The 27,203-nt window shown below is 36.5% G+C and overlaps 1 protein-coding gene across 14 annotated transcripts in view; it reads right to left on the reverse strand.

Moving 5' to 3' along the window:
• Positions 1 to 27,203, reverse strand: part of RYR2 (ryanodine receptor 2) — a 543,353-nt gene that overhangs the window by 273,510 nt on the left and 242,640 nt on the right. For all 14 annotated transcript variants that reach the window (XR_010381799.1, XM_064487826.1, XM_064487825.1 and 11 more), the window contains 4 exons: positions 27,025 to 27,099; positions 21,892 to 22,048; positions 10,511 to 10,675; positions 4,517 to 4,638 (listed from right to left, as the gene is read on the reverse strand). Coding sequence is in view for 13 of the 14 variants with exons in the window: in XM_064487826.1 (XP_064343896.1) it covers positions 4,517 to 4,638; positions 10,511 to 10,675; positions 21,892 to 22,048; positions 27,025 to 27,099 (519 nt within the window). In the remaining variant the exon portion in view is untranslated. The remainder of the gene's footprint in view (positions 1 to 4,516; positions 4,639 to 10,510; positions 10,676 to 21,891; positions 22,049 to 27,024; positions 27,100 to 27,203) is intronic.

Raw genomic sequence — 27,203 nt, forward strand, 5'->3', positions numbered from 1 at the left:
TCTAGAGATGATTTAAAGCTCTACTCACTCTCCTGAGACTCCTGCAAAAGGAACATGTACGAAAGGCCCTCAAACAACAGTAATAAATATACTCAGATGAGAAGCGTTACAGTCTATCAAGCACACAGAACGCTATACGTTGAAAGCACCAGTATCAAGAGAAACTCATCTGGAAGAACACCCAAAGGGGCTGGAGAACCAATGTCTCCAAAGCCAATGGTCTAAATACGTAAAAACCAATTCATTTTCATTTTGAAGCACTCCATCCTTCAAGACTTAAGATGTAACTTTCCAGGTTCATAATTCTGACATTTAACTGTTCTGTTTTGTTTTGGAAGTACAAACTGTTAACTGCCATGCTATCACTGACACTCACTGTCATCCTGTCTAGCTCCTGTCAATTTAAAAATATATTCTAATAATGATAATATATAAAATTCATTTATTAATCAGGAAACAATATATTAACAGGCTTTTCTATCACCTGAAAGAAATACTTAGAAGGTAGGCTAAGAAACAGCACCAAGTTGCATTCTCTAGCTTTGAAGGAAAACATACCACTGGCACGTAAATGCACCAATCTGCTGAGCCTTCTGAGATTTTGCATTCTAAAACTGACAGCTTTGTGTGTATTTGGGAAGAATTTTACAGTGTTTGTAAATCAAAGTTATTCCAAAATAAAAAGCTTATTTATAAAAATTCATAATAGATACAAGAAAAGAATGGGAGAATGCCTGTACTATAGTTGATATACTAATATTCATATTAGTCATGACAAAATTTAATGCATAAAAATACTATACTTCCCTTTCTACCCTCTGCATCAGCAAAACTGTGTGGCAGTATCTTCTTCAAGGAAATGTTTCTAGCTAATTACCTGACTATTGTAATTAACATTTTAAAAACAACAAAAACCTTATAAATGAAAAATCAGTTTGCCTTTGAACTTTACGATGCTCAAAAATACTTTTAAAATGTATCATCATTTACATAAAATTACTAACAATTCTGGAATATTTGACTTCAGCCTTATTAACACTTGAAATAGTAGAACTGCATGACTATCCTAAAGTTTCTGCATAAAATTCCAGATCAACTATATCATTAAAATTCATCAATTACCTAATTTTATCACCTCTATAAATCTTTCTTTACCTGAAAAGCAACAGAAATGACTTGTCAGTAGATTATTTCTCCATAACAAAGTCAAATACAATTCTCATCACACTAGAGTGAATAAAATTTAAAAAAAATTCAAATATAATATCTACATTTTCAAACCTAAAGGAAAACAACAGTAAATGTCAGTTTTTAGGTTACTAAATTGAACATGTATGCCATCAGAAATGTAACCATTCGATCGCTTTCTAGGAAAAGCCTTTTCTGCCAGAAAAAAATGCTATCCAAGACTGTAAAATTGTTAATGATGCCAAGTTTTAGAATTTCTATCCAATATAGAGATTTTTTTTTATCTTAATTTATCAAAGACAAAAAAAATGAAGGAAAAAATTGGGGGAAACCAATGGTAGTAGAATTAGACTATGTTACAGAAAAAGTAAAAGAGTTTTTTTTTTTTTTTTAATATACAATGAAAACACCAAGGAAAAAAGAGAGAAGTTCTATATTAACATCATTCAAAGTTTATGTCATAGCCAATATCACCAGGAATTTTAAAAAGGTAATTTCATAATAATTATCAAGGGATCAGTTCATTAAAAGGACATAATCCTAAATTTTTATAAACCTCATGACAGAGCTTCAAAACATACAAAGAAAAAAATGACAGAACTGCCAAGGAGAAACATAAAAATCCAGTTATAGTCGGAGACTTCAATACCCTTCTCTCCATATTAATAGAACATACAGACCAAAAATCAGTAAGGGAACACAAGAGCAAAACAGTACCATCAGCCAATTAAATCAAACTGACATTTTTTAGCATTCCACCCAATAAAAGGAGAATGGGCACTCAGAATACTCATTTTCCAGTGCACCCAGAACAGTTAGCCAGGTAGAACATATTCTGGGAGAGTAACTGGCAGAAAACAGGGAAAAAGTCTGAAGACTGGTAGTTGAGTTGATTATTAAGGCTTTGGCTATGAAAGTAACACAAGAGGGACCGGCTCTTAGACTGAGCTATAACCCTGTTTCCGGTTCAGTGATGGAGTGGATGGATGGATGCAATCTGTTCAGGCTGACTCAGAGCAGCCATGCCTGCCTCTGCATACAACCTGCACACATCATACTGTAGACCTTAAATCACCTCTAAAGTACTTAACAATCTGCAATACAATGTAAATACTATAAACAATTGTAAATACAATGCAAATGCTATGTAAATAGCTGCCAGCATGCAGCAAATTCAAGTTTTGCTTTTTGGAACTTTCTAGAATTTGTTTTTTACTAATATCTTTGACCCATGGTTGGCTGAATCCATGGATGCAAACCCCTGGGATACAGAGAGCTAACAATAGTTAAATGCAGGTTATATAGCCATTCTACTTTATCAAGATGAGTATATAAATGAATATAATTCAAATAACCCAAGTAAAAACTGAATTTCAATACAAAGTAGCAAATACATTATTCAGTAAGTACTTCTGCCACAGAATCTAAATTTCTCATGTTTGGTTCTCTCTCTAAACGAATTAAGCAAGTGTTAGGTTCTAAAATTAACCTTCCAAATCACAGACCCTGCTTTTTTTTTTATAAAAAAAATGAGTAGTCTTGAGCAAAGAGCAAATGTGATAAAGCAAATCACATCCAAGATGAATTGTCGTAATCTCACTCAACATACAGAATGTCACTTAAGCCATGCCATCAGTACATTAAGTCTGAACTGATACAGTATCTTTCTGACAAAATATGTTTAAAAACAAATAATCAGGTTTTTCTCTGGTATTAAGTTAGCTATTGCCTGCCAAATGGAATCTCTGTAGTGCTTCTGAGAGCACTACACAAGTCACACTATAATAAAAACCTGTCTTTTTGCACTAGAAGAAGTCAGGCTGATGAATATAACGATATGGAAAATTGACTATTTTAAATATTTATGATGATTATTTCCTTAAGCTTTATAGAACTGACTGGGCTGTAGTAAATAAGAACTATGGAAAGAACAAGATGGAAAAAATCTAAGTTGAACTGATTTGAAAGTAAGTTACAATTTCAAATTTGAGTATTTATTACAAGAAGTCCTATATCAAATGATAAAAATCTGACTCTTACCCCATCTCTAAGCTTTCCTCCATCTGAAAAGGATTAGAGTTTAGATGAGGCAGGGAAATAAGATAAATACTAAGGATATGATGAAGCTGAATGCTGTGCACATTATTTGCACAAATGTACACACACAGTGGGATGGTGTACAAAAGTAGAGATTAAGTGAATATTTATATAATCTTGGTGGTGAAGGCCTTTAATATGCTGTAAAATATAATTTATTGAGTAAACTACAATGAAAAGAACTTCTTGAAATATTTTTCAAACCAATAAACTGGGAGAATATTTGAAATTTATAAATGATTACAGGAAATTAAGATCTCTAATGTAACAAAAGCTCGTAACAGCCTAACAGAAAAATTCACAAATTATAGGGTAAATCATAAAAATAAATGAAGAAATCAGGTCAACAAACATGAAATAAACCCATTTTCACAATTCTCACATAAATGCAAATTTTCAAAAATAATTATAAATAAATATATACATACTATAAATATATACATGTATGTCAATTTTTTTCCCACCAAATTGGCAAGTTTACAGAGAGAGATGATGCCCATCACAAATCAGAGTACTTACTGGTGCACTGCTATCAGAAAACACTTTGAAAGTCTTGATCCACTTCCCTCTCTGGTTTCCTGTGATCCAAATTTATCTGAATAGCTGTCTATAATGGCTTAATATTTATTCTGCTGGTCTCTTGTAATTCAACTCTAATCAGAATACTGTTTACCAATTCACTGAAACTTACCTTGGCCTAATTAACAGTGACTTCCATATTAAACAAATGCTCATTAATTTTGAGTTCTTATCTTGAGTATAAATCTGACATTGTTGATCAAAAAAAAAAAAAAAAAAAAGAAAACACTTTGGACACAAGTTTGATTTGGTTTTGTAGATATGCAATTGCTTCCATTATTAGGTGGGAAACGGGAAACCTTATCACAAGAATCACTTTAGCTTTTAAATACAGTTCAAACCCACAAGGCATCCAGGCTGTGCTGCCCCAGGGGGAAAGGCCCAGCACCAGGGTATGTTGCAGAATAACCCTGACACACAGCCACCAATTACAAGTTACATGTACCATATCCAAAACCACGGTCCTTTTTAAAAAGTTATTTTAAAAGAAAGACATAAAATTATCTAACTAGCATTTTCTAATGTGTTCTGCAGAACTACCAAATAGTATGAGATTTCCCACCATGGTGTATTTTAGACTTGTTTATTTGTAAATCCGATAAGGAAACTGAAATAAAATGTCCACCAGCCACAACAACAAAGGACTGCGTACCTAATAAATCTATTGAAGAGAAAGACTGTGCTTCGGATGACGCGTGCTGTCCGTGATTCTTCGTGCTGAGATCTGGATAAATTTAGGCCGTCGTCCATGTGACCTTCGTGGTGCATAATAGCCTGGACGAAAGCAGAAATAATGCCATTACCCCTAAAATCTCTTTTTTAAATGCATGTTTTTAAAGAAGCCTCTCAAAAAGGTGAGCTAGGACAGTAAACAGAATCAAAAGGCAGGTGGAGGGGGCTGTAGGCTGTCGTGTTCAGGTAAAATAATACGCACAGGTCCCTGTACAAATCAGTCATGCAATGTATTTATTCAGTTATTCATTTAAAGATGAATCCATTGTTGTTTTAAAGAACAAATCAATACATGTACTGATCTGAGCAAAACAGACACCAGAGTGTTTTCGCATACCTGTGTTCAAATGATTCATCCACATTCTAAGCAAACTTTGAACAAGGCAGCAAAGGGAAACATTACATGGGATAACAGTCACACAGAAGTTTTGAACTTAGGTGGGTAAATTAGTAATAATGAGTAGTGCTTCTAAGGCATCTCAGTGCTTGTGAAAGTATTTATTTTATTCTTTTGTTAGGCTTTATGTTTTCAAACGTTCTATGAAAGTGTAACATGGAGAAATAAATGCAAAATCTTAAGAGCTGAATGAAATTCACAAAGTGAACAAACCATGTAGCCAACACCCAGACCAAGAAAGAGGACATTACAGCACCTTACACCCCCTTCCTGCCCCTGTTCTCCACGTCCCCCACCCTCCATGGCTTTCAACAGCGAAGGTCAGTTGTGTACTATATACAAAAAGAATCATTTGTGTCTACCTTCTCTCACTCAACACCAACAGCAGATGTTTTTAGAACATTTAATCAGGAATACCAAACTCAAATTAGTAACTAGAACCAAAATTATAAACTATCTAGAAAGCAATGTAAGGGAAACTCCTTACACCAAAATCAATGAGACAGAGATACATCGGTATTCAGAGTCAATTTTATAGCCTTAAATGCCTTCATTCACAAAGGAAAAATGATTAAAATGAAGGAATGTATTACTCATTTAAGGACTCTAAAAGAAAAACAAATAAAATTGAAAGGGGGGATTAATGAAGATAAAAAGAGAATTTAATGAACAAGAAATCAAATAGAATGCTAGAAAAGGATGAATACACACAAGATGTTTATTTTTGAAAGATAAATAAAATAGATAAACCTGTCACAAAGCAGGCTAAACATAAAATGGAACAAACAAACAAACAAACAAAAAAACACAGAGAACAGAATATAAGACACAAAAGACATTAAAATTATAAACTTATAGCAAGACAATGCTGCATAGAACTTAATGGCCGAAAAACTTTTCAAGATTTTAAGAACATAACTATCCTAGAAGACAAGGACAGCTTCCTAGCAAATCAAGAATCATCAAAAGGAATCACCCCAACTAAGTAGAAAATTTGATGACATCAATTTATTCAAAAGAGATTGGAAAGGAAATTTAAGATCCAGTATTTCAAAGACTGCAGGACAAGATGGTTTCACAAGCGAGCTCTAATGAACCTTCACAGAACAGACACTTTCAATGGCAGGCTGCTCAGTGAACTAGGACTACAGACTATTTCTGTACTGCCTGTAAGCTACAAATAGTCTCTACATTTTCTAATGGTTAAAAAAGCCAAAAATAGAATATTTCATGAAACCTGAGAATTGTATGAAATTCAAATTCTGGTGCCCATAAAGAAAGAAAAATTATTATATAAACTTTATATATAAATTAATATACATGATAATCCTAGATAAGTTCTAAATAAAATACAAATAGAATCTAACAAGATTTGAAAAGAATAATAAACTATAGCCAAGCAAGGTTTAGTTTATGAATTTAAGGATTCATCAATATCATGATGTCTATTAACTTATTTATCAGCAAATTAAAGGACACTAAAACATGATTTTTAGCACTCTTTAATTGATAAAATCCAGCAATCACTGCTAATTTTTTAAAAGTCTGATAAAATAGAAATAGCAGAACGTTGTTTAAATATATGATCTATTTCACTTGGCCACGAGGTGTAAGAAGGCATAACTTCTGTGAAAGAGGGGTGAAAATTCCCAGGGAGGAGACAGACTGGGAAGAACAGCCAGAACAGATGAAGAGACAGCAAGCTGAGATAAAAAGTGACCGGAGTGAGATCATGAAAAATACAAGGAAACTAACACTTCAAAGAGGCACTGAGAGAGCCGGAGGAACAGAATGCCATCAAAGAAAACAAAAGGAGTGATTTGGAGGACACATTTGAGAAGCAAATTGTAGAGGACAGGTGGGAACGATAGGACTCCTGCAAGGGAAGGTGCTGACGTGCAGGAGGGGAACCAGCTGCCTTCCTGAGAAAGAAACCACAACTGAAAGGGAAAAAAGCCAGAGGGAGGGCTGAGCAATTCTCCTCTCAGCTTTAAAAGACCTAATGTGCTAGTTAAAAAGCCTTGGGGACATAATTATGATATTATGCATTTTATAATTCAGAGCTAATTTTTTAAAAGGTAATGCAATGTATAAACTGCATGTGTGCAACACCCAGCAGGGTCTGTGCATCACTGCACCATCAGTACATTTATATTTCTGCATCAAAGCATGACTGTCACACTAGGTGGGATACAGAGAAGCTATGAGAAGTGACTCAAACATTTTTTAATTAGCCAAGGGTTTATTCATAGGAAATAACAACAGAAAGTCAGATTTAAATATGCAAAGATTTGGCAAACCCACCACTAATATGCTTTTCTCATAAAATAAAATGATTTGAAGACACTAGCCAACTGGGAAGCATGTAAAAATTAGGAGCTCTAGATTGGGAAGGCCTCATCTATCACAGCCACACTGAATCTAATCTCTCGATAAAGATTCAATACAGTAGATGTATTCTAGAAGAAGTAATAAATTTACAGTAGAGATTGTATTAGGTTGGCCCTTCCATGGCCCATGAAGTCTGTTTCACATGTAACTTTACTAGTGTAAACAAGACTGGTTAGTGTCTCAACACCCCATCAGACTCTCCCACACGGCAAGCTCTTTCTTAGCCTACGATGTAGAAGGGAAGCCCCATTTTGGCTTTAATCCTGGTTAAGGAATAAGAGAGGGGGTAGTAATAAAGAACGTCGGCATTACCACAGTGGACTGAAGCAGGAGGTGAGATGAGTCAGCTGGTTTGTCCTGCATGGTAAGGAGACTGGAATTACAACAGGAATAAGGCTCAGCCTCGAAGGGTTCTAAGCATGGTGTCACCCAGTCAGAGTGAACTGGAGGCAGGTCAGACTGAGGGCACAGAGATGGTTAGGAAGCAATGGAAACAGTGCACACCGGCCATGATAAAGGCGGAACTAGATTCTTAAGGGTGGAGAGGAGGGGACTGGAATGACGTACACTTGGAAGATGAAATTGCCAGTGCTTGGTGCTTTATTGAACTCAGTAGAATAAGGTGAGGAAATTGTGGAAACTCTTGGGATTTATTTCCCATACAACATATTTAAATGACATATGTACAGTTTGGTTTAAAATGTTCATGTGTACTGCAGACCAGAAACCATTTAATATGCAACAATTTAAATTTATAATGAAAATTATGTCATGAAGTATATGGTTTTAAAAATTCATTCACGGGGCACATGAACAAAAAAAAGGCTGAAAGAACTGTTTAAGCCTCTTTTTTTCCCCCCCGCATTTTCCACTGAATCATAGAATAGGGAAATAACACCTAAAGAGTTTCTAGCTATTTTCTGATTGAAATTTACTTCTATTTCTTCAAAAACATATGTCTATGTGCTATCATCTTTACCTATACTTTTCCTATAACCACATGCCATGTTAAACTTTCAATAAAGGCTCAAAGGAAAAAGCGATGTTAGACAACAGCCCTTAAAAAGTAATATCTTAGTTAAGAACTTCCTTTGTTTCCTCTCTGTTCTTTATGGTTTGTCAAATCATACTTTGAACGTCTACCCTTCTGGTAAATATTAATGTTTAACAACCCAGAAAGCAAAATGGCAAATCTAATAAAATCACTCCCTATAAAATAAAATAAAAAGCCCAACACTGAAACTCACCTCTAGAACACAAGAAAGGATAGGGTTTATCCCTGAGAGCGGCAGTGGTGGGAGGGAAGCACTAGGTCATCAGGGATGGGTGGTGAGGAAGTTGTTTTAAAACATGTAGCTTTGAATTTTCCAGAACTAACATTAATGTGTTTTTAAAAGGTAAAATTAATTTTAATACTATGTTTGATTTAATCCACCATATAGAGAATATTACTATTTCAACATGTAATAAAAATACAAACTTGTAAATGTGATATTTTACTTTTTTTTCATTCCTTGTCTTCATAATCCAGTATGTATTTTATGCTTCTAGAATAACTTGATTTGAATACTAAGTTATCAGTGAAAATATCTGACTGTTTTTTAGAATTCATTGACATTTACAGTTGGGAAGGTACATTCACATATCCAAGTTGTTCCAAACATGCATACAAGCTTTCTAATAACTTGAGTATAAGCTTTTAAATTTAAATTAGTTATGCAAAACTAAAAATTCAGTTCTTATACTGCTAGCCACATTCAAGCACCAAACAGCCACATGTGAATTTGTTTTTCCCTCCCCCTTACCCTGAAAAAAAGAAAGAGCAGGAGAGCACTGAAAATGCTGAAGATGACTGATGAACACACAGGGTCTAACTGCACTATTTTTCCCCATAATAAAAAGTTAAAAACTGCCAGGCTCAGCTGCAGGAAATAGTGAATGATGTACAAATACTGAATACAAACAAATACATTCAGACTGATGAGCCTGGATCAAAGACCCCAAACACAAGTGATCATCTCATTGTGAAAATGATCTGGGTCTGGCTCTCCGTCCACAGCTCTGACAAAGGTGGTACAGGGACGCGTCTAAGACCAGCTCCATCCAAACAGAGCCAGCCCCTGATGTCACTAAAAGCAGCGCTGGTCACCCTGAAGAGATCACAGTCACTCTGAGCAACCTTACTGGAACATGCGTGTTACGATGAGCAAGTCTACCGAGAATGAAGAGACCCGAGGTCTCATGTTCATAGAAATAGTATTTGTCCTGTTATTAGACTCTGTGCACTGTGTTACACGGTGATATAAAAACGTGAAATCTGAACAGTCTACAGTATTATTGTACTCGCCCTAAGGAAGCTCACAAATGAGAGACAGTGAGAGAGGCACGTAGCCTAGCAGATAAAATAGCACAGACAGCGCACATAAAATTTAGTAAGTTACACACAATATTATGAGAACACAAAGGACGATGTGCAGGATGAGCTTAGACAGTCAGGAAGAACTTCTAAGACCATCTTTTAATCTCTGAAGGATGGAAGGAATTGGGTGGGGAAAAAAAAAGTTTTAAAGGGCATCCCAAGCAGAGGAAACTATTTGCAAGGATGCAGACATGTGGAGGCTGTGCTTCTCTGAGGGGCTACAAGGACTGTGTTGTGAGTGAGTGGTGGTGAGGGGACACTGCAGAGGGCTCCCAGAGCCTGCGCAGACAGGAGGAAGAGGCCAGGGCAGATCAGGGCAGGTCGGGAAGGGCGTCATGCACTCCCAAGACGTGTAGCTGCTGTCTTGTAAGCAGTGGGGTGTGTAGCTGAAGGACGCAGAGGGGAGGGGATGAGAACTTCTGCATTTCAGAAGCATAATGCCAGCAGCACCCGGAGGGCCAGGCGAACAGGGAGGACTAAGCTAGAACCCGGGAGTAGCAAGTTTCTTCACTTAATATTTAAATCACTGATGTAACATCCAGCTCGGTTCACTATACAAAACTGAGTGGATGAGGGTGGGATGGAACCTTTAGCATGTAAACAATGATGGTTAGCAGGTGGCTGAAGGGCTGGCCACCTCTGGTTGTCGTGCTGGGTTCTTCAGTCATACAGAATGACCGCCACACAGAGCTCTGACAGCCTCTCACCTTACGCTGTACAGATCCCATCCTCACAGATTTCACATCCACAGACTGGTAGGTGAGCCACAGGCCGCTGTTTATGTGCTGTATGTAGCACACCGAGTCCCCGTACTTTATTTCCGACGTTCCCATGCCATCAACTTCTTTCCTCACCCCTACGTCCAATTTTTCCTGAGAGAGAGACAATAAAAAAGATAAGCAACAGGTAAAAAAAAATACGAGTTTATAACATCAAGAGAACTTTGCTGTAAATGTGTTCCATGAAAAATGCAACCCTCTGACGGCCTCAGAAATAATGGTGGTCAAAGTCTCCTCTCCTAGCAGCTCGGTCTCTACCGGAACCAAAGCAGGAGACTCTGCAAAAGTACATCTCACAGTCCCGAGTTATTCACACTGCTAGAAGCTTATTTCGGCCTCAACACAAAATTTTACATGGCTTCACGGCAAACGCTAAACCAGAGATATTAAAATTGGTAGCTGAGGCTTCATATTCTTTCCAGATTATTATTTTTATTATTGATAACTAAGAGCATAAGTATGGGGACATAAAATCAAATTTTGAGTCCAATCTCTGCCCCTTATCACCTCTGTGACCTTAGGACAAGTTAAGTAAACCTTTTTAAGCCTGTTTTCTCATCTGTAAATAAAGCTAACAAACGAATCTCCCAGCTAGTATCAGAAAAAATGACTAATGGATGAAAAGTTTTCAGCAAAGTCCCTGGGCTAAAATAAATCCTTCAATAAATTTTAATGATTTTGACCATGAAAATGGTGTTGATGATGGTGATTTCTTTTGAACTAATCAAAGCTATGGTTCAGTTCCCAACACTAAGGTTTCTAACCTGGACCACAGGGGTGTTCACTACTAGAGGGCTGCTGCGCTGAGCTCCCTGTGCTATGAGGGAACAATCACTCCTCTGATACCAACTAAATGTTTCCCTTAAATCCCTACTTATTTGAATGCTCCCACCTTCAACATGCTCCCTTTCCATTCTCCCTCCCAGGCTTCATTCTGATCTTCAAGAACTCTGTATGTCTTCAAGTCCTCTATAGTTCTTAAAATAACAGCAACAAACAAACAAACAAAAACCAAAAAAAACTAATGTTCTACTGGTTGCAATACCTCCCTCTGTGGCTTCTTACTCTTCCTCTTGCTCTAACATTCCTTGTTCAACTGACTTTAAGCTTCCTCTGTGTCTTTGGCTATTTGACTGTTGTTTGAAATTAGTAACAGTTACACAATTGTTTTTGAAGATGAGGTTGGAGTAAATTTTATGTCTGTTATACAAAAAGGGACAATTCAAGTAAGACAAAAGTTTGATAGATTTCTCATGTCATTTTCACACTGTACTAATAATTAGTAGCTCCAAAATAATTATGGGTACTCCATCAACAATTGAAAATTAAAATTTAAAAGAGTTGAAATTCTTAATGTAAAAAGGTCAAAGTCATATAGGAAAGTGAATACAATTAAGTTAAGCTGATTTACCCATTATGCAAATAATTTGAAACACTATTCTAAGAATCCACAATAAAACAGATAATAAACCATTCCAATTTCATTCTATCAAATAAGATAAGCTACTAATCTACTTCTACCAACCCTATAAATGTGAAAATTAAATTCTAGGGAAAAATATAACAATGCAATTATCTCCTCAGAATCAAACAATGAGCCTCTAACATTCACACTTTTGCATTTTCTTTTACCCAAGGAAATTAGTTTGTAGTCTATTTATAAGCCTGTGGATTGTGTTTTGCGAAGTCACAGTTACTACCTGCAAAGTTACACTTTGTGTGCTTTTTACTGAAGTAGTTTACATTACTCTCTGGATTAGAAGTTGTAATTGTGAAACTTCACAATAACCATGTTTTTGTAATTACTCTGATCCTCAAGAACTGCTTGAGTGACATGGAAGCAACCTAAATGTCCACAGAGAGATGAGTAGATAAAGAAGATGTGGTGCATATATATATACACACAATGGAATACTACTCATCCACAAAAAGGAATGAAATAATGCCATTTGTAGCAACATGGATGGACTGGGCATTATCATACTAAGTGAAGTAAGTCAGAGAGAGAAAGACAAATACCACATGATAGCACTTATATGTGGAATCTAAAAAAATGACACAAATGAACTTATTTACAAAACAGAAAAAAGACTCACACAGAAAAGCAAACTTAAGGTTACTGGGGGAAAGGGGAGGAGGGATAAATCTGGAGTTTGAGATTAACATATCCACACTCCATATATAAATTAGATAAAAAACCAAGGATCTACTATATAGTAAAGGGAACTATATTCAATATCTTGTAATAACCTATAATGGAAAAGAATCTGAAAAAGAACATATATACATATAACTGAATCACTTTGCTGTACACCAGAAACTAATGCAACATTGTAAATTAACACTGCAATTTAAAAAAAGGTGACATTAGAGAGAAAAAAAGGCAGTGTGATTATTTGATGTTTAAAAGAACAAAGTCCAGTCACATTCTTTCCTTTTATTTATTTCCTATCATTTTCTGTAGCTCAGGCTTAGGACAAATTCAGGTGAAAATAATCAAGATGCTTTGACCAACTACTACGTGGTAAAAGCATCTAACAGAAAATTAGCCTGTATTACTAGAAATAAAGTGTCTCAGATTAGGCAAGTAATATTCTTAACAAAACCCTGTATTAGCCACTCTATATCAGTTAGTGGCCTTCAGTTTTGGTATCACCTTTTAGATTTATTTTTCTTTTGACTTATTCTGGCTTTGGGAAATGACAGAGCAGTCAGTTGGGCTAATCATCCCATAGATAACAATTGTAAAACTTGGAAGAAATATTTTTCAGAATCTCTTTGAAGGCACTTGAGAGGGACCAAAGGCAGAGAGAAAGTGGGCAGCAGACCTTTCTGAAGACAAGAGTAGCCAGGTGATTTATAAGAAGCTGCCTTTGGCTCGGGGCATGCCCTGCGCCTCTGCCTGCAGCTCAGGCAGGTGAAAGCTGCTTACTGACACCTCAGGTGTCAGAGGACACACTTTGGGGCTCACAAGCAGAAAATTAGATGAGCTAAGTCCTGGGTGAAAGAGGGAGCCGCAAAATCTGCTGATAGAATTCGCCCAAATTCTTGCGCTATACCATGCATGCTCAGGGGAGGCCAGGTTAACGGCAGCAGCTAAAACTGAAATAACTGAGCACAAACAGTACAAGCAGCTGCCCACGGCAGTAGAGAGAAAGGAACTGGAGTTTCAGTCCGGCGAGGTTAACCACCTGCCGAAACCAAAGCCGCTCTTCAGGGAAAAAACTACTCACAGTCCTACCCTTCAAACAATTCCACTCTTGAAGGCTTGGAAAATCTAATTTTCAACTGAGTATCAGAAGGCTTCCAGAAGTATAAAAGATCAGCCTGGAACCTAATAATAAGTGATATTTTGGCACTGGGCACACCGACTGGCTCATTTTTAAGTCAAAGCTATTTCTGAACAACTGTCCTCATTAAGTGATCTCTATGCATTGGCTATACAAAATTAGACTCATTAAGAAATTTAAACTAGTCCTGTAGGATGACGTTTTTATTACACAGACCAAGTTCAGAGTCTTCCAGCATTAATTGAAATCTTCCTTAAATGTATCCAAACTATTCTGCCAAGTGGCTGATGGGAAGGAAACAAAGGCTTTTATCCTTAGATGATGGCGTGTGTTTGTTTTTATAATAGCCAGTTCTCCTTAAGTCAAATAATGGGTAAAGTCAGGACAGTTAAAAGGTCGAAAGAATATTTTTTTATTTGCTTCTAGATCGTGTCACCTTTTGGCACAGAAGAGGTGATCACTGTGAAACAGGAGTCTAAAAATGCTACAGGGTCACAGAAATTACTGGGACCGACAGGCCAGGCCAAACTTAGCCCATCCAGAGCAGAGCATCAAAAAACACATAGCTTGCTTTATTCCCGGTGTTCAGGAATGTCATGAGGAGACGCGCCGATGGGTGGGTTTGTGGAGAGAAGGGCTTTAACACTTCTCTTGTACTGGGAGGGTCCTTGAAGGGCTCCCATAGGGCAATGAAAGGAGGTCACAGAGCCTCAGGAGAAGCCCTCGAGTATCGTGTACTCGAATGTCCTCCCTTGCAGTGAGGACCAAGCCAACAACATGGTGGGCTACAACCCCATGATGAGGGCGTGTTACACGGCACAGGTGAAAAGATCTTGCAGAGAGAATTAAGGTCCCTATTCAAATGATTTTGAGCAAATAAAATGGGACATGATCCTGGGTGAGTGAGACTTAATCAGGTGAGGCCTTTAAAGAGGGCTCAGGCTTCCTCTGAGCTCAGACACTACAGAGAGCGAGTGCCTCAGGGCCCTATCCTGCTTAAGATCTCTCAAGGCCAGCTGCACGGAGGACCCAGGCTCACCCACCCAGGCCTCTCAGTCTCAGAAAGCAGGTCCACACAGTGCCTCCCCTCACATACGCACACCTCACACAGCTTTTCCCCTCTGGCTGAACTCCAACTGAGACACCTCATCACTTTTTGCTTTTGTTTTGCTGTCTTTCTTTTTTCATTTATAGTAACATTTATTGCTTTCTTTCTAATTTTACAAGCAATACACGTTCCTTGCAGACAACTAGAAATACATAAAAGTATAAAGTAAAAATTAACCATCACCCATAATCTCCCCCAGATAACCATCATTAGCAACTTGATTTTTAATTGTCTACATTTTTCTAACAGAAGTTTAACTGACCTACAACACTATGTTGGTTCCAGGTGCAGAACACAGTCGTTCAGTATCTCTGTACATAAATCAATGATCACCACAATGTGTCTCGTTACAGCTGTCACCATACGGAGGTACTACAATATAACTGACTGCCTTCCTCACGCTGTTCGTTTCATCCCTGGAAGTTTGTACCTCTTAGTCTTCCTCACTTATGTCACTCATCTCCCCACCTCCCTCCCCTCTAGCAACCAACATGTGTTTGTTCTCTGTGTCTATAAGTATATTCTGTTTCACTATGTCAGTTCATTTGTTTTGTTTTTTTAGATTCCACATATATATAGTGAGATCAAATGGTACTTGTCTTTCTCTGACTTATTCACTTAGCATAATACCCTCTAGGTCCATCACAGATGACAATATTTCATTCTTTTCATGGCTGAGCAATATTCCGTGTATGTGTGTGTGTGTGTGTGTGTGTGTGTGTGTGTAGCTCACATCTTCTTTATCCATTCATCTGCTGACGGGCACTCTGGTTGCTTCCATACCTTGGTTATTGTAAATGATGCTACAACAAACACAGTGCTGCACACAGTCTTTCAAACTAGTGATACACCTCATCTTAACCACAGATGGTTTCAATGAGCTCCCTCTCATGCTTACTGCAATTAAAAAATATCAGCATAGAAACTATAACTTAATTTCTGTATCTTCTGTAAAACCATAGTTGGCATTATTTTCTATTATGCTATCAAAACCCATTGAGAAATACCGATTGCAAGAATTTATTTTGAATTTAATCCTGATTAAATGCAAAATCCATCTCCATTGATAATTTTGTATAACTATTTTGGTAAGAAAGAAAGCCCAAATTCTCCATTCTGCTTTTAATTTTTAGCTATTTAATCAATCACTAAGCAACTATAATATTCAGACGATCTCAGATGAGAACATGTCTTTTCCATCTGCTATTACTATTATTAAATCATAAACTTTACTATTAAAGGGGGCTTTGGTTTTACTAAGTTTCAGAGTTTGGATCTGCCACTTGACTAATCTAAGCCTAAATATCCTCATCTGCATAATGAAGATGTAAACCGTTACCTAAGCCTCACAGGTTTGAACTAGGATTGAATATGAAAATGCATGTGAAGGGCTTAGTGCATCCTCTGGCATGTAATAAATTGGGAGCTATTACTCTTACTTTCATTGTGTGGGTCTATGTGTCTTAAAACATCTTAAACATTTTTTGAAACAAGAATAAAAATCTAAAATAAAAATAACATACTGAAAACTATGTCCTAAAAATGTTTTGTTCTATTTTTGCCGTTTGCTCCATAATCCTTGTAATCTCACTGGCAGTCTTATTTGAGGTTGGTATTTCATCATTTCAACAGCAAAAGGTTTCCAATTCATGGTGCATGAGAGAGGAAAAACTGGAGGAAATCACCTCCAGAGGAATATTTTAGTGGCATTTTAATCTAAAAAAAAAAAAAATGACATCTTGGGGGCAGTATACTACATGTGTGATTGGCATGACCTACCTTATGATTAAAACTGACATTTAAAACATGCTTGAAAGTGATGGTTAAAAATTCTAGGAATAGAGAAAGGGAGGAATAGAGCTAGGAAAACCTGTATGAATCAGACTGAATCTTCATGATATAAAATGTTCTCTTTAAAAGAAGACCAACATAAGCATTTTGCAATAAATACGTGCATCAAATCATCACATTGGACATCTTAATTTTATGTCAATTATGTATCAATAAAGCTGGGGGAAATGGAGGACCAACATAGGCTGTATTATAAACTGTCTTCCACTTTATTGTTTATTCTGAATATATACAGTTATCAACAATTGTTGATTATTCTGCAAATCCTGAATTTGAGATTGGCTAGTGAGTGTTCACATTAGTGCAAAGATATCCCAAAGACAAGCTAAGAAAATTGCTCTTTATATTAACTAGTAGAACAGGTTTTTAAAGCCATTCTCACAATTTTAAATAAGAATGATCTTAAAGATCTGTAATTTTAAAAAATGTACATTTCAAGAACATGCTTATAATTTCAAAGCATCTCACATAACCACAGGTAAGGAAATGCTAACATAAATATAAGGGTTCATGAGAGACGATCTTCACTTTAGAATTTCCCAAATCATACCTCTGAATCCAAGATAAAAGTTGGTATTTTCAATTGACCCAAAAAGCTTAATTTTTCATCAATTATGAAAACTTGATTTACAACATAGTAATTATATCAAATAGTCATTTATTAATTGTGCACTCAAAGTATACCAAGAATTGAAGAAATATGTTACACAAAAATGTCTTTGTCTTCCAGAAATTTAAGTATTATTTTCATTGGAAATAGTAACAAAAATATGCAAAAATATGGCAAGCATTTTCAACCTGTCAGTGGTACTCAGGGAAAAAAAGTACCAAATACACCTTTAAGTAAGTAGACCTGATATTTATTTCAAAGACCAAGGACCATGACTAAATGTGATGATTAACAAAAGGATGAAAGAAACTGTTTAGCTATACATCTTTTCTAAAATTTTGACAATATAAAAAAAATTTTTTTAAATATACAATCTATAATCAAGGAGTTCACTTTTTAAAATTCTATTTTAGTTTTAAGTTCAATGCTTCTTTATTATGTAATTGCACTTTTCGTGATGAATGAATTTTAATTTTAATAATTAACCTATTAGTATCAAATATGTATATATTTGCTAAAAACTGAAACACACAGACAAAATACAGTTGTTTCTGAGTGATGGATGAGATGGTACATGATTTTTTTTTAATTTTTTTATTTTTTGAAGGGAAGGTAATTAGCTTTAGTTATTTATTTTTTGGAGGAGGTACTGGGGATTGAACCCAGGACCTTGTGCATGCTAATCATGCACTCTATCACTTGAGCTATACCCTCCCCCCTGGATGGTACATGATTTTAATTTTCCCCTTACCATATTTTTGTAGTATTCACTTTTAAATTTGTCTACAGTGGCTATGCACTATATATAATAAAAAGTATTTTTAGAAAGAAATGATATAGTTAGTCTCTATCTCATAGAAAACACATTATTACCTAATCTGTCAGTGATGTTAAAACAAAAATTCTGTGATTTTAAAAATAATGTTTTCCTGGATTTCACCTCCACCTTCACTACTCTCAACCACGTTATCATATACAACTCTCATCACGATAATTGACAGCAGGTTATCAACAACCTGTGTATTAGAGAGGTTCCATGAACATGGGCTCCAGGCAGGAGACCAGCTTCAGAGAAACTGAATCATTCACTGAAAGGCAATGCTGGAATCCTAGTCTCTCTACTCTCAGTGTGAGCTGTGACATTACAGAACTGCCAAAAGCCAGAAACAGAACCTCTGAGCAGGGACCACAGAAGGATCTGGTCAGTAAAAATTCTTCAAATGCAAGCTACACTCTAACACTGACAGAGTATTAGCAGAGATATTTAGGGGGAAATGTTTCAAAAGTTATTGCTTTGGGCAAGAACTGTTATCCAGAGATTTTTAAAATATTCATAGCTTTTGAGCCAGTATTTCCATTTCTAGATCTCCCCCTAAAGAAATGAAAATGTGCACAAAATTTATGTCCAAGTATGTCAGTGCAACGGTTGATTTTTTAGCTACAAAGGAAAAACGGCTGTTATAATAGGCAAAGTAATCCAGAGACTTATTGTTTAGAAGTTAAAAAATGTTCCCTCATACTCCCATTCACCTTCCATTTTGATCTTCCTAAAGTAGTCAAAGTTAAAAAGATTAGTGTAGATTCTTCCCCATTTAACACATAATCATACACACACATATACACAAGGGTTTTTTAAAGTTAAAAAAAAAACAATAAGATTTTTAAACTGCATTACAGTCTGCTCTTCTTTTTCACTCAACAATAGATGACAGACATCTTTCCAGATCAGTACACTGATAGCTAATACCACTTAGCTATCAACTCTATTTGTTGAACATTTAAGTCTTTACCAATTTTTTGCCATGACAAAGAATGATGAAGGTAACATTGCAGGTTTTATTTTATTTCTGTAAGACAACCCTTCTCATTAAAAATAAAAGTAATCATATATACATAGAAGGGAGCTGGATCAAGGATTTGTACATACGCAAGAAATTACTGCAATATGTTACTATACTCTTCTCTTTTGCAGTTGCGTTTCCATTGGAATAATCTGATTCCTGTTTTGCCAGAGGCATCCACTGCCCTCCTGGAAAATCAGGATTGTTACAGAAAGAATGAAAGGAGAAGGACTGTGTCAGAATTCAGCTTTTTACAGCAAAAGCAGGATTTTTGGAGACCATGGAAACATGACTGTTACAGAAATAATGAAAAGAGAAAGAAGAGCTCAGTGTTCAGATTTCTACAGCAACAGCAGGATTCAGGGGAGACTACAGCTGGACAACAGCATCTGGCAGCTGCCTGGGAGCCTGTGGAGGGGGTGGGGGAGACCATGCAGCTACGGGGCACCTCCAGGCCCCTGTGGCTTCCCTGACAGCCCAGGGGTGAACGAGTGACTGGCCAGTGCAGGGTTACTGAAACCTACCCTGGCCAGTGCTTTGGGGCAGAGATAACCTCGTGTTCACTGGCTCTTCTATGCTCCCAGTCCAGGGACGTGGACAAGGGACGTATCCCTCTGGCCCTTAGTTTCTCCATCTGTAAAATGGGGGTCCTGATTCTCAGCAAGATCAGTTATGGAGAGAACTCAACTTAACCGGGAGACTTACCATCACAGAACAGTAGCAGCTACTGTCTTCAGAAGGTCAAGGAGAGGGGAAAGAAAGGCCCTCGCTTCCCAGCACCCACAACAGGCTCTGGGAGGGCACGAACTGCCAGCCTGTCCCCACTCTCAGCCCAGGTCAGGTCAGCCCCAAACATCCCTGAGTGCACAAATGCCCACTTTCCTTCTTTCACCAACTTCCCTCTTGTCCACCACTCTATTTTAGTAAACTTTATTACATTGGAGTCTTTGGCTTTTACTATTAAATATCTTATTTATTATTTGGTTTTGCAGTTTTAAGAAAGTTTTTTGACTTCTCACTGTTTCACAGGCAGCAATCGGAGCACCTTGCACTTTTCCTCTTTCTCCTCACTTTTTGTTAGACATATTTTGCTTTTTTAAGTGCCATATCTTGAAAAACCTTCCAAGTGTCTTTCACTGTGATGTATTTGTTCAGATTGTCCTCCTTCTTTGGGATTTTATTTTGGTTGATTACATTTTGCTGGGATGGCATATGCATTTCTTTTCATTTTTCCAATTTTCTGCCATTAAGCTGTATGCCATTGTGTGCCACCTTTTTTACTTGAAAAGAGTTTCCACCATCAGATAACTGATTGGTCTTCAGCAGGTTGAATTTTTTCCTTTCTGGGCTGAGATGCTATCAGTGGACAAACCAGCAAATTTCCACCTCCCTGCTTAAAGTCTTGAGGAAGAAGCTAACCAGTACCAACTGTGTTCACAATGCAACCACCTGCGCTTTCCATCTACAGAGACAAGGAGCAACTCACTGCTCACCTGAGGTCCACCGAAGTGCCCCTCCAGAGCCCCACTTGGTCCTGACAACAAAGTACAGATGCTCATCCTGTCTCAGATTATCTATTGGAATTGACCAGCTTTGCCTACTTTCTCCACAGAGGATGGGGACTACGCTGGCTGTCTCTCCTGGAGATCTCTGGGGAACACGTTGAATCAGAGGCATCTTCTACCACTCCATGTCCTCCAAAGCAACAGAACTAGAGCGTGGCTACTGCCCACTCAGCCTCCTGAGTATGCTGACATCTTTTCAGAGTTACTTCTGGTCTTGCTCAAACTTCCCTTTATCAGTAACAGGGGCATAAAATCTTGCATCTCTCTGACAAAAGCAAACCAGTAATGCAGTACCTTTCCTAGCATTATGCCCAAGTTTCACAATCTTCATGAAATTAAGGGCAGAAAGATACAATTTTCATAAAAATGCACATGGTAGATGCTTGGCATCTGTCAAATAAAAAACTGATTTTCAACTACTCCTGAGCACTCTGCTGTTTAGGAAAACTGCTGCTTTGCTGAGGCCTGGTTAGGAACCTGCTGCCCTGCGGGGCTGGTGAGCTGGGACCCTCCCGTCAGCACGGAGTGGGCCTTGCTGTGCTGAAGCAGCAGCATTCCCACTTGACTTCGATGTGTACTTATTTCTATTCTAGTCATCATCTAGTTCAGAGGGATTCTCTTGAAAGAGCTGAAGGATTCTCTCAGAGGTTGTGTTCTGATTCAACAGACATTAGAAGAAAGGTCCATGTACAGAGCAGCTGTGGAAGCGTGCCATGAGAAAAAGGTCCTGGTGTGCCCACCCCCGTTACACGACGGCAGCACGAGGTCTGCGCTAACTGCACTGCCAAAGCCCAGGAAAACTGAAAGGGGCTGGATGGATGCACTATGTGTCAATAACCAAAGAAGTAGCAAACAGGTGAAACTCCAGGGCAGGTTTCAGGGGTTTAGGAAATGGATTTTACTGAAGAGGGGTGGACAGAAGAGACAGTGTGCATTTAGAAATACATGGAAAGCACACATCACTTCTTTTTGCCTTTTTAACATCAAAGGAAATGTGGTAGGGATATACTTACAGGAAATCCAAAATTACATTTTCTGTCTTACCTTGGAAGATCGGAAGGTAAATGCGGTCGACTTGACGTCAGCTTTTTCCTTGTCCATGAGTAGAAGGCTTTTGTCCTCCAGGAGACTCAAGTATTTCCCTGTTGTGACGTGGCGGAGTCGGAAAGGCTGGCCCCACCTTATGTGGCTCCCACTCCACCTAAGAAAAACAGTTAAGACTTGATCCAATGGCCAACACAACCACAGGAGAAACAGCAATTACAATGTGTGTGTCAGACAGTGAACAAAGGTGCTCTGCATATACTGTCTTACTCAATGTTCTCAAAGACTTTATGATGTTGGTGATATTAATTTCGTTTCACAAACAACAAAATGGTTATTTGGAACAACTAGGTAATAGTCCATGTCATGCAGCTAACAGTAAGTAAAAGGGAAATTTAACTCAGATCTTCTGACATTAAATGTAATACTATCCACACCAAACACTACTCCATGCAAAGATGACTAAGAACTTGTGTTCTAAGTTAACCTCTAATCACGAGTCACAATTATACACATTATGACTTTAAATGAGATTTTAGAATTTACCAGTTTTGAGCTGGATTTGCATAGACTTGAAAAATAGTGCCTAGTTATGGTTAATTGGAACTCATATATATAAAGTGAATTATGTAATATCTGAAAAAGGAGATCTCTTCCTATTGTTTAAGTTTTAATGTGGAACAAAGCTATCATTAAAAATCAATGGACAAAAAAAAAACAAATCAAGAAAATAAATTCTAGTAAGTTCAAGAGGAAAAAAGGGAAAGAAAAAAATAAATGCAGCACACAGAAAATATAAACTAAGAATGCAGAAAAAAGATAAAAAGCAAAGCTGTGATTATTAAAATCTGCTTTTAAAAATAACAACATTCAAATAGGGCATAAAAGAAAAATTAAGATACAGACTGTCCTTGCTTTGCCAGCACACATCATCAGATCCTTGCACTCACTACGGTATAGAGCAGAAACAAGGTTCTGATAACAGTGATGCTAAAAATCAAATATGTTTTTAAAAACTAAAAATGGTTTACCATGCATATATAGTATCAAAAGAAAATAATGATGGTCAAGTTGATATTAGACAAGTTAGAATTCAAGGCAGAGTATAAAGGGGATACTGGGTATTTTATAATGAAAGATAGACTCTCAAGAGAATGTACTATGCCATGAAGCTTCACATGTCAGTGCAAACAGAAAATGAAACAAAAGAAACACAAGGATAACTTTTAAAAAGACAATTACCGTGGAAGCCTTTACCACTATGTAATGAATCAAATACGTAAAAAGTAAAGATATGGAGGATTTCAATAGGATTTTATTAGTTAATAAGTGTTTTAATATATAATCATTAAAAATGTTCATATTCTACAAATTGATAATATTATATAAAATTCTCCAATCTCAGTGAACTATAAGTCAATTTTATGCTGTTTTCCCAATCTAGATTTTTGACTCGAGATATTAGCATGGAAAATTAACAGTAGAATGATATTCTAATGAGTTCATTCTTAAATGGATTTGTTTATAAAGACAATTACTTTGGACAAGTCCCCCTGCTAAATTAATATTCTTGTACCAACAAACCCTGTTAAAAATACAGTATTGTCTTAGAAATGAAATTAAAGTTTCTTTACCAACAACAGCATGTTAAAGCATTTCTAGTCTGGTAGTAAAAAAGCTTTGTTTATTCCTTTGTTAAAACACTTATCCAATTAAGTGTATTCTTTGCAGACACTATGAAAAACACAATTAGTTTTAATATCATTTCCAATATTTCAAGAAGAATATTTTACCGAATAATGACTCATCTTAATCATCATAGAAAACAACTTCATTTTCAAAACAGTCCAAAATTTTGACCAAGTACATACTTTTTTACCAGAATTTTTTAGGGTATTCTGTATACCATGTGCAAATCTATTTAATAACAGGGCTCATATACACAAACATACCTCTCAAGTCACTAAGGCAATTCTGTTAGAAACAGAATAAATTAGGCCAATTATCGGCAAAACATTGTGACATCTAAGCACATTTTCTTTAGCTCATGGGCACTCAAATGAACTCATCTTGTATGCCCATGGCCCAAAAGAAAAGAGGACAAGCCCAGGAGAATCAAGGGGCGAGAAAATATTATTTCAGTAAAAGTTGAAAATAGTAATAGTAAAGTAGTTACATAAAGCAATTTCCTATGTTAACATACTAAAAAAGTATTCTCTATGCATTAGCTATAATTACTTGAAATTATCTCAAAGGAATGAGAAGTGTTTGGCCACTCTTCATAATATGTTGATTTTTTTTATTTGTAACACAGAAGAAAGAGGAATTTTAAGTATATATAATGCATATTTTTAATTTCAGTGATCATTCTCATTACAGAAACTAACATATATGCCACTGACAATGTTCTTACAACTTTGAATTGGGGTACAATACAGGAGAGTGTTTCCTGTTACATTTAACTCCTGAAATTAAAATTTATTTTATTAAAATTTCATGATATTGAAAAACTTTTGATATAACATTAATAGTCTTTGTATAAGTATGCAATATAAAATATATAATTACTGGACTACATAAAGTATAAAAAACATATAGTTTTGGGGCCTTGTTGGAGAAAACAAAAAGCATGCAATATTTCAAAGATTATAATATAAACAAAGGCCTTTGGAAATAAAGTTCTGTTATAAACACAAGCAGAACCTTTGACTATCACTTCCTAAGTATAAAGGAAAACAAGTAATTACATGGCCACTGCATATAAGACGACGTGCAAACTTAATGCAATCTAATTTCTACATTTACAATGAACCCAAAGTAGCTCAAAGACGCAACAAACTCTTTTTAAAAGAACTTTCATTACATCCATCATAAACCAACCTCCTGCTTTCCTCCTGAGGATGTACATCAAGGGTCACAGAGTAGAATCAAAACACCTCTCTTTAATTTTTTTAAATGGTTGGGAAGCTCCTTGCTCTGCCTGGGCTGCCAAGTCCCCCTTGCTGTCATCAGGATTCTGGGGGGCAATGAGCACAGCTTCACGCAGGCGCTGGTAAGATGTCCCTTTCTGTCTCTGCTATTTGAGGAAGGCCCAGGCCCTGTGTCAGCCACCCAAATTCAAAGATGAGCTGAACAATCAGAGTCGAGTAATTACAGTTCATTGACAACACTGATGACAATAAAATGAAGTCCCGGCAGGGTTTCAGGACGTCTGATCTTTATTATTATTATTTTTTAATCTATAAAGTGAGATAGATTTAGGGTCTGGTTGCTCAAAAAAAAATTCCTTTTCTTTAAGCACACAGTTGTGAAGGGTAAGTAAATCTATAAATTTGAAAACACATCTGGAATCTGTTTTATAAAGGGCAACAAAACTAAATTTCACTTTTTTGATCATTTCATTTCTCTAATAAAGCTGTCATTTTTATAATACACAAGGTAAAATTTGGAGACACATGTATGTATTTGAAACTCTTTTAGCTAAATTCTCTGAATAATTTATAAAGCACAGAAAAGCTATGAGTTTTCTTCTTTGTGCTTTATAAGTCATCTCTTCTTTTTTCCAGCTCATTAAGAGATTCACTTTCAATAAAATTTTACTTTTAAGTTCAATGTTTATCAAAAGTCTTAATACTTAGGTGGATTTGATCAACTATGCATTCATGTAGAAGAAATTCAATATTAGCAATTAATAATTAGTGGGGTTAATATAGAAGCACTTTTTAAAGTTACAGACTTACTACTGTAGGAAATATAAAAAATAAACTTAATTTACATTCATATTTATGTTTAATAGGAGTATGACAGACAGCAGAAAAGTCTTTCAATCATAAAAAATACAGTTGGGACAAAATTCTGTCATGGGAGAGTAACAGAAATATGATTTCAGTGAGTAATATGAATAATAAATATGTTTTCACTGTTAAAGAAGGCCATGTTCAAGTATGGTTAAACAAAGATGGACATTAAATCACAGCCAAACTGGGAGTCAATGGGATACTTCTCAAAGAGTGGCATAACCATTTTAAAATGTCACTACCTATATAGTACACTATAAATTATATTCTACTCATATATTTAAACTGATAATGAAAAAATTTCTATGTCAAAGCTAACAATGTTCAAAGAGACACAAGGTTTTACGAAATTACTGCATGAGATATATAAGCAAAAACACTGAAGACCACTGAACTATTTTAATCATTAGATTCGCATGAATCTCAAAGTATCAAGTTGGCAAAGGTAGCTTTTCTATAAGATAGTTCCCTACACCCATCCATGAAATCTATAACCCTAAATCAGTAACTTTTAAAGTATAATGTAATAGAGAATAAATACTCAGGAAACTTACTATTTTTTAGGCAAGGGACTGAATATCCCAATCACTTAGAAAAAACTTGACTGGAATTTAAATTTTAAAAAAAAAATAGTTCAAAATAATCTTTGTCATCAGTAATGCATTTATTTAAAGGAACTAAAACACCAGAAACTAACACAACATTGTAAATCAACTATACTTCAATTGAAAAAAAAAAAAAAAAAAGGAGGCTTCAAATATTAGGGGAAAAAAAGTCAATCTCTGGACAGCTTTTTGAAGTCATCAGGAAAAAAAGTCATTTCTTCTATCATGAACACACAGTGCTTTGACTGCAATCCAGGTTTCTCAGCTATTAAGCTGTTTGTACGTAAAGATAGTGATTGCCAGCCAAGACTTTCGTATCTCGTTCAGATTCAAGTTTTCTGTTTTACGTGTGCCTTTAGAAGGTTAAAACCAGAATCTGTCAGACCTGAAATGTGTGACAGGCTTGCAGTTTGTCCTGTCTCCAAACCTTACATCACTCTGTCCTAGGAGCCCTTCCTGCCAAGAGATGCACAGATTGGGGCGAGATGGTATTACGAAAATAAATGAGGCTGAAGACAAAGCGATGGTATAAAATGACTGCTCTCTACCCGGAGCATGTAGGCTCACGAAGGATAAATAAAGGCCAGAGGACAGTGAAAGGCGGGGAGACTCCACTGTCTCCCTGTTTCATTTGCCTGCTGGCCATCAGCGTGGCCATTTTACACAAAAGCACAAGAGCAGCAGAAGCACTTTGCACCCTCAGAGCATGGGCTGCACCGAGCTCTACTTACGCAACCCTCAGTGTCTCCAGCCTCCACAGGGAACGTGCATGAACAGACACAGCACCACCTTCATAGTGAACAGTTCTGTTAAAACAAAACAAAACAAAACAAAATTTTAACGTTTCATTCTTGGACTCTATTTATTCAAGACAATTAAAGAGAGGAACAAATGGGAAGTCTTTGGATAA

The sequence above is a fragment of the Camelus dromedarius genome, chromosome 8, assembly GCF_036321535.1.
Source record: "Camelus dromedarius isolate mCamDro1 chromosome 8, mCamDro1.pat, whole genome shotgun sequence".
NCBI classification, from domain to species: Eukaryota; Metazoa; Chordata; class Mammalia; order Artiodactyla; family Camelidae; genus Camelus; species Camelus dromedarius.